This window comes from Theropithecus gelada, chromosome 14 (assembly GCF_003255815.1).
Source record: "Theropithecus gelada isolate Dixy chromosome 14, Tgel_1.0, whole genome shotgun sequence".
NCBI lineage: Eukaryota > Metazoa > Chordata > Mammalia > Primates > Cercopithecidae > Theropithecus > Theropithecus gelada.
This window is the reverse complement of record NC_037682.1, coordinates 17,934,888-17,943,552: the sequence shown is the minus strand read 5'-3', so window position 1 is coordinate 17,943,552 and position 8,665 is coordinate 17,934,888. Positions and strand designations below refer to the sequence as shown.

At 44.9% G+C, this 8,665-nt stretch overlaps 1 protein-coding gene across 1 annotated transcript in view; it reads right to left on the bottom strand.

The window, feature by feature from the left end:
* Positions 1–356: 356 nt before the first annotated feature.
* AGBL2 (ATP/GTP binding protein like 2) overlaps positions 357–8,665 on the bottom strand; it is a 55,043-nt gene continuing 46,734 nt past the window's right edge. The window contains exons 15-16 of the mRNA XM_025355789.1: positions 4,476–4,562; positions 357–1,117 (exon numbers count right to left, since the gene is read on the bottom strand). Coding sequence (XP_025211574.1) covers positions 944–1,117; positions 4,476–4,562 — 261 coding nt within the window. The 3' untranslated portion in view covers positions 357–943. The remainder of the gene's footprint in view (positions 1,118–4,475; positions 4,563–8,665) is intronic.

The window sequence follows — 8,665 nt, the reverse complement described above, 5'->3', positions numbered from 1 at the left end:
AAATCTAACTGTTTTAAAAAATACTCCTACACTGGGATTGCAATAAAATTTGTGTTGTCACGTGGTTCTAATCACTAGTAATCCAGGTAGTGATGGTGGCTGAAAGTTTAAAAGTGATAATGAAAAATGTGCTAGAGAACTTTCAATCCCATGTGATAGAAAAAAAGTAGTCAAAATAGGGCTCCTAGCATGAGCTGGAGTGACCCCCCTTTAAATGACTCCAGCGTGTTGACATGACAGGCTGCAGCTGGCCGACTTTGCTTGGTGCTCAGGAGAGGCTATTGGAAAGAAAAGGCGGATAAAAAATATCTGTTCACATAAAATTATGCAGTTAACCAATCAAAGGAAACAACTGGTTAGAGAGAAAGAATTTTAATCATCAGGCTAAAAAATTTACAAAACCTCGTTGAACATAAGATACACAACATTAAATTCTGGGTAATACATGCATGCATTGTTATTTCTATGTGGGAATGCCTCATTCTGAGCAAACCTGACATATAGCAGTAGGACTGACTGTCACTGGAAAGCTTTGACACAACACTTTTTTTTATATAGCACATTCCCAAAATGTGTTTAACATAGAGTTTCATTTTTCAAAATTGATTTGCACATAATTTTAGAGAGAATTATCTATTGGTTAAAATGAGGTATATCTGTGCTGCCATGAAGTGTGCCATGAGAACACACTTCAGTTTCTCTAAAGCATTTTTATATATCATAATAAAATTTCATTTTATGAAAAATTAGTTGAATTCATGAGATATGCATCTTGACCACATACCCACAGTGTAAGTACCAAGTGTAAGGTCAGTGCATGATGAGTGCACAACACAGTATACCACGAGTAAATGCAGTTCCCAGTCATACATCTCCCCCATTACAAAATGTGTCTAATCTCAAAATCCCTGACAAAGTCCTTGTGTGCACAGCCCAGGCTCACCTACGGGTATGTGTATATGTGCAAGGATGGGTATGCCGCCATGGCAGCACAGTCTCTCTTTGTGGCAGGATATCTGCTCCGAGGCCAGTTTGGCTTCATACCTGGAGCTGGCTCTTGGCTGGAGTTTATGGTTCTCTTTGGAGAGCATGATACTGTAAAGCCTGGCTTCTTATTCTGTGCAAATAAGATTTTTAAAAGTTGAATTCAATTTATTTTGCCATTTCTAAGGATGTAGTTAGGGTTGGGGTTGGCTTTACAAGGAGTTAGTGAGAAGTATTTGCATTTCTTCCCCGAATATAAAAGTAGTTGACACTGTTATAGAACAGAGGTGAATTGAGCCTTTGTCCTGGTCCCTCAGCCAAATCAAGGTCAACATCAGAAACATTTTTTTTTGAGGTGGAGTCTTGCTCTGTTGCTCAGGCTGGAGTGCAGTGGCACAATCTCAGCTCACTGCAACCTCTGCCTCCTGGGCTCAAGCAATTCTCCTGCCTCAGCCTTCTGAGTAGCTGGGACTACAGGCATGCACCACCACACCCGGCTATTTTTGTTTTTTAGTAGAGATGGGGTTTCGTCATTTTGCCCAGGCTGGTCTCAAACTCTTGACCTCAAGTGATCCTCTTGCCTTGGCCTCCCAAAGTGCTGGGATTACAGGTGTGAGCCACTGTGCCTGGTCACCCAAAATGTTGGGATTACAGGCGTGAGCCACCACACCAGCCAACATGGGCAACATTTTAATTGCCCCAAAAAGCAGAAGGACTGCATTTTATAAGCTGTCTAGAAACATTAAACAAAAAAAAGAGAAAAACAATCTATCAAAGTGGCAGATTGCCTCATTTTTTTCAATTATGTTTATCTGACACGTTATAGAAGTTAAATACTCACATCTCTGTTACACAAAATCACACTATAAATTTTAAGAAAATATGAGGTGGGATAATCGCTTGAGCCTGGCAGGCAGAGGTTGCAGTGAGCCGAGATCACGCCACTGCACTCCAGCCTGGGCGACAGAGCAAGACCCTGTCTCAAAAAAAAAAAAAAAAAAAGAAAGAAAATTTAAGAAAATGAAGTAAAGATAAAGGTTTGGATAACAGTCATCTACTACACTGGATTTAATTGAATTCATGGTTGTATGTCAGAACCTAATTAGGATATTTCAGTTCTGGGATATAGTTTTTGCTACTCGTAGGCTTCCAGCAATGAACGCTAAGTGAAGAAAGAGGACAAGCTCGGCCGGGTGCGGTGGCTCAAGCCTGTAATCCCAGCACTTTGGGAGGCCGAGACGGGCGGATCACGAGGTCAGCAGATCGAGACCATCCTGGCTAACACAGTGAAACCCTGTCTCTACTAAAAAATACAAAAAACTAGCCGGGCGAGGTGGCGGGCGCCTGTAGTCCCAGCTACTCGGGAGGCTGAGGCAGGAGAATGGCGCAAACCCTGGAGGCGGAGCTTGCAGTGAGCTGAGATCCGGCCACTGCACTCCAGCCTGGGCGACAGAGCGAGACTCCGTCTCAAGAAAAAAAAAAAAAAAGAGGACAAGCTCATTATTGACTAGTCTGTCAGGACTGAAACTCTCTTTAACTTGACTTTATTTAAGCCTATATTTTCACTGCTCTTCATTTTCTGTTATAATATGGTGATTGGACTATCAGTCTTGTCACTCCTAGAGGATCTTGTCTTCATGTCTTTTAAGGACTTTGCACATAGTAGACACTAGAAGACACTGATAGGTAAATGAGAGCATCAGCGCAAGAATTCCCAAGCAACAGACTTGGGAAGACAGCAGGGACTCCATCCACTGGGAGAACCATTCATTCTATATCTGGTACACCTAACTTAATCCACTGATTCTCAACCTGTGTTTCACCCAGACTCATGTGAACAACACCTCCTGTACACATACCCTGGGCTATTAGAAACAACAGCTTACTAGCTGTTTCGCCACCTCTTTTTTCTTAAGATGGAGTCTCACTGTCACCCAGGCTGGAGTGCAGTGGCACGATCTCGGCTCACTGCAATCTCCGCCTCCAGGTTCAAGCGATCCTCCTGCCTCAGCCTCCCAAGGAGCTGGGACTACAGGCGCCTGCCACCACACCTGGCTAATTTTTTGGTTTTTAGTAGAGATGGGGTTTCACCATGTTGGCCAGGCTGGTCTTGAACTCCTGACCTCAGGTTATCTGCCCACCTCGACCTCCCAAAGTGCTGAGATTACAGGCGTGAGCCACCACGCCCGGCCTCGCCACCTCTTTTTTCCTCCCTTTCAGGAAAAAACATGTGAGTGCAAATGAGCATGACGAATGTTATTATAAGGATAAACATGAATTCATTCAAACTTACTATTTTTAAAAATTTTCTATATTTTATTTATTTACTTATTTAGAGACAGAGTCTCACTCTGTCACCCAGGCTGGAGTGCAGTGGTGCAATCTTGGCTCACTGCAAACTCTGCCTCCTGGGTTCAAGTGATTCTCCTGCCTCAGCCTCCCGAGTAGCTGGGGTTCAAGCATGCACCACTATATCCAGCTAATTTTTATATTTTTAGTTGAGACAGGGTTTGGCCATGTTGGCCAGGCTGGTCTTGAACTCCTAACCTCAGGTGATCCACTCTCCTCAGCCTCCTAAATTGCATGGAGGTGTGAGCCACTGCACCTGACCAAACTTACTCTTTTACTTTTTTTTTTTTTTTTTTTTTGAGACAGAGTCTCGCTCTGTACCCAGGCTGGAGTGCAATGGCATGATCTCAGCTCACTGCAACTTCTGCCTCCTGGGTTCAAGTGATTCTCCTGCCTCAGCCTCTCCAGTAGCTGGGATTACAGGCGCACACCACCATGCCTGGCTAATTTTTTTTGTTTTTTTTTTTGTTTTTTTTTTTTTTTTGAGACTGAGTCTGGCTCTGTCGCCCAGGCTGGAGTGCGGTGGCCGGATCTCAGCTCACTGCAAGCTCCGCCTCCCGGGTTCACGCCATTCTCCTGCCTCAGCCTCCCAAGTAGCTGGGACCACAGGCGCCCGCCACTTCGCCCGGCTAGTTTTTTGTATTTTTTAGTAGAGACGGGGTTTCACCGTGTTAGCCAGGATGGTCTCGATCTCCTGACCTCGTGATCCGCCCGTCTCGGCCTCCCAAAGTGCTGGGATTACAGGCTTGAGCCACCGCGCCCGGCCGCCTGGCTAATTTTTGTATTTTTAATAGAGACGGGGTTTCACCACGTTGGCCAGGCTGGTCTCTAACTCCTGACCTCAAATCATCTGCCTGCCTTGGCCTCCCAAAGTGCTGGGATTACAGGCGTGAGCCACTGTGCCTGGCCTAAAACTTGTTCTTTTAAAAAAGCAAATAATTCACAAAACTTGGTACTGAATGGTCAGTGATAACTGTAGCCTGAAGGTGCAAAATGCCTTAGATGTGCACCTGAGCAGAACAAATCCGAGAAGGTAAAACTGGACTGTGCGTCACCGCCCCTCCAAATTACATAACACATTTGAGAACTAATTAAAATTAATCGCTGGCATGTAACTATATACAGTATATTAGGTGAAGTACCTGCATTCTCCCTTTATTCTTAGGCAGAATCAGGGTGGCCACTGATGGGTCCAGGGAGGTGTCTTTGTCTCTTCTATTTAAATTTGTCTAAAATAAATGAACATATCCTCACTAAATTTTCCACTTGAACAAGTGCGATTACAGTGAATATACATTATTTGTTTGCTTATTAATATATGTTAATTCATTATGATACTCTCACAGAAAAAGACAGGCAAAACATAATTCAACGAAGGAAAAACAGTTTGAAGGAGGAAAAGTGACTAATGTACTGAGTGCCTACGATATGCCAGGTGCTTTACACTTTCACACTAATTCACACAACAACCTTAGGATGTAGATATTATCACCACAGTATTTCAGATGCAGAAACTTAGCCCCGGGGTGGTTGAATGGCTCACAGAATAAACAGTGGGGCTGAAAGTTTGAACTCAAGGCAGACTTCAAAATTTATGCTCTTGCCACCAGCTGTGCTCTGTGGGGATTCCCCAGTATTGCACAGTGAGACCTCATTATAGTACTCTTTTTTTTGAGACAGTTTCACTCTTGTCACCCAGGCTGGAGTGCAATGGTGCAATCTCAGCTCACAGCAACCTCTACCTCTTGAGTTCAAGCGATTGTCCTGCCTCAGCCTCCCAAGTAGCTGGAATTACAGGCGCCTGCCACCACGCCTGGCTAATTTTTGTATGTTTAGTGGAGACAGGGTTTTGCCATGTTGGCTGGGCTGGTCTCGAACTCCTGACCTCAGGTGATCCACCCACTTTGGCTTCCCAAAGTGCTGGGATTACAGGCATGAGCCACCGTGCCCGGGCAGCACTGTTAACTATAGGGTAGTGTTTCACATGAGGAGGGCCCATTTTGCACCCTATCCCCTAAGAATTGGCTACTAACTATTGTACCAAAACCATTTTTTTTTTTTTTTTTTGGGACAAAGTCTCACTCTGTCACCTAGGGTGGAGTGCAGTGGCAGGATCACAGCTCACTGTAACCTTAAACTCCTGGACTCAAGTGATTCTCCCACCTCAGCCTCCCAAGTAGCTAGGACTACAGGAGGGGCAGGCTACCACATCCAGCTAAGTTATTTATTTATTTATTTATTTATTTATTTATTTGAGATGGAGTCTTGCTCTATTGTCCAGGCTGGAGTGCAGTGGCATGACCTTGGCTCACTGCAACCTCCACCTCCCAGGTTCAAGTGATTCTCCTGCCTCGGCCTCCCGACTAGCTGGGACTACAGGGACGTCTAGCTAATTTTTTGTATTTTTAGTAGAGACGGGGTTTCACCATGTTAGCTAGGATGGTCTCAATCTCCTGACCTCGTGATCCGCCTGTCTCAGCCTCCCAAAGTGTTGGGATTACAGGCATGAGCCACTGTGCCCGGCCCACATCCAGCTAAATTTTAAAATTTTTTGTAGAGATAGGATCTTGCTATGTTGCTCAGGCTGGTCTTGACCTCCTGGCCTCAAGTGATCTTGACCTCCTGGCCTCAAGTGATCCTACCACCTTTTCCTCCCAAAGTGCTGGGATTACAGGTGTGAGCTACCGTACCTGACCTCAAAACTGAGCCCCGCTTTTTTTTTTTTTTTTTTTAAGCAGGGTCTTGCTCTGTCACCCAGGCTGGGGTGCAGTGGTAGGATCACAGCTCACTGTAGCCTTGACCTCTCAGCTCAAGCGATCCTCCTACCTCAGCCTCTCAAGTAGCTAGGACTATAAGCATACATCACAATGTATAGCTGATTTTTTTTTCCTTCTTCTTTTTTTGAGACAGAGTCTTGCTCTGTCACCCAAGCTAGAGTGAAATGGCGCAATCTCAGCTCACTGCAACTTCTGTCTCCTGGGTTCAAGCAATTCCTGTGACTCAGCTTCCTGAGTAGCTGAGACTACAGGCACATACCACCACACCCAGCTAATTTTCATATTTTTGGTAGAGATGGGGTTTCACCATGTTGGCCAGGCTGGTCTTGAACTCCTGGTCTCATGTGATCCACCCATCTTGTCCTCCCATAGAGCTGGGATTACAGGTATGAGCCACTGTGACCAGCCATATCTAGCTAACTTGTAAAAAATTTTTTGTAGAGATGGGGTCTTGCTATGTTGCCAGGGCTAGTCTCGAACTTCTGGACCCAAGCAATCCTCCTCTCTCAGCCTCCCAAAGTGCTGGGATTACAGGTGTGAGCCACCATGCCTGGCCACCCAGGCTGGAGTACGGTGGTGTGATCATGGCTCACTGGAGCATCCAACTCTGGTCTCATGTGATATGCCCACCTCAGTGTCTCAAATAGGTGGGACTATGTGCACCACTATACCCAGCTAATTTTTGTTTATTTTTTTGTAGAGATGAGGTCTCACTATGTTGTGTAGGCTGGTCTTGAACTCTTGGGCTCAAATGATCCTCCTGCCTCGGCTTTCCAAAGTGTTGGGTTTGGCTAGGCACAATGGCTCCCACCTGTAATCCCAGCACTTTTGTAGGCTGAGGCAGGCGGATCACCTGAGGTCAGGAGTTCAAAACCAGCCTCGCCAACATGGTGAGACCCCATCTGCACTAAAAATACAAAAAGTAGCCAGGCACGGTGGCAGGTGCCTGTAGTCCCAGCTCCATGGGAGGCTGAGGAGGGAGAATCACTTGAACCTGGGAGGTGGAGGTTGTAGTGAGCTAAGATCGCGCCACTGAACTCAAGCCTGTGTGACAGAATGAGACTTTTGTTTCCTTTTTTGTGTCAAAAAAAGAAACAAAAAAGAAAACATACAAAGTGTTGGGCTTTCAGGTGTGAGCCACCATGCCTGGACAGCCTATTTTTTTTACAATAAAAAATCAAGGATTTTAGCCAGGCATGGTAGCTCATGCCTGTAATCCCAGCACTTTGGGAGGCCAAAGTGGGTGGATTACTTGAGCTTAGCAGTTTGAGACCAGCCTGGGCAACATGTCGAAACCCTGCATCTAATAAAAATACAAAAATTAGCCAAGCATGGTGGTGGGCACCTGTAATCCCAGCTACTCCAGAGGCTGAGGCCCAAGAATCACTTGAACCCAAGAGTGGAAGCTGCACTCCAGCCTGGGTAACACAGTAAGACTCTGTCTCAAAAAAAAAAAAAAAAAAAAGAAAAAAAAAATCAAAGATTTTATAGCCATAAAACTGTAAAGTACTAAACATTGGTTGAGTGTCTCTCCTCTGTGTTGCCACTGCATCCTACTCTGTGATACAATTTCCTACTTATTTGCTGAAATCTCCACCGGAGTCTGAAGTCCCTGAGGCAGGGATAGTATTTTATTCAAGGCTGCATTCACAGCATCCAGTAAAGGGACTGGCATGTAGTAGGTGCCCAGTAAAATTCGTTGATTTATCTTAAAATAAAATTTGCTGATTGAGTAGATGGGTGGGTAGATGGATGAATGGATGGTAAGTAAGGCAGCCCATTCTTATGTTCTTGGTGTAAAATCACAAATCACCAATATTTGATTCCAGACTTCAGTCATGTCTAGTCCAAAGCAGTGTCAATGTCTCCCCCAGTTTTAATGTTTTCTTGCTCCCGTGGCACTGTCAGGTTAGGGTAACATAAATGGCTACTACATTTATCACCTTGTGGGAGAGAGGTGCTAATCTGAGAGGTTAGAGAATTTGTGTGACAAAGAGTCAAAAACAAAAATACTACCTCATTTAACCTCGGGTTTTCATTTCTCATTGGTAAAAAACTGGAATTCTCTGAGTTTTTGAAAAAGGCTGGATGCTTTTGCAGAGTAGAAGCAAATTCCTAGGATTGAGTAAAAAGAGAATCTTTTTCAATTGATCTATTCAAAATTGATCCAATTTACCCAACAGCAAAACTTGTACCTCTGAAAGCACATTTGTCTTTTGAAAGCAGAGGGTATGGTGTGAGTGTGGCAGCTTGGACAAAGATTGATGAGCTATCCAGCTGTCTGAGCCTGGACCAGGCCTGGCCCCCAGTCATCCATCTACTCCTGACTAGCTCTGGCCACTACCATTCCAGTACCATGTCTTTCCTCTGGAAATTCAGACTTGGCTAAAACCCAGACTTCCTATGCCAGAGTATAGGAGAGGATCAGTGGACCAAGGCTGGAACCTGCTCAGAGATGCCCAGAGGGCCCCTGGAAGATTCTGATCCCAAAACAGAAAGTTTCCCCCTGCCCCAATCTCCATCCCCTTTTTGGTTTAGCGTAAACTTTAACCCCC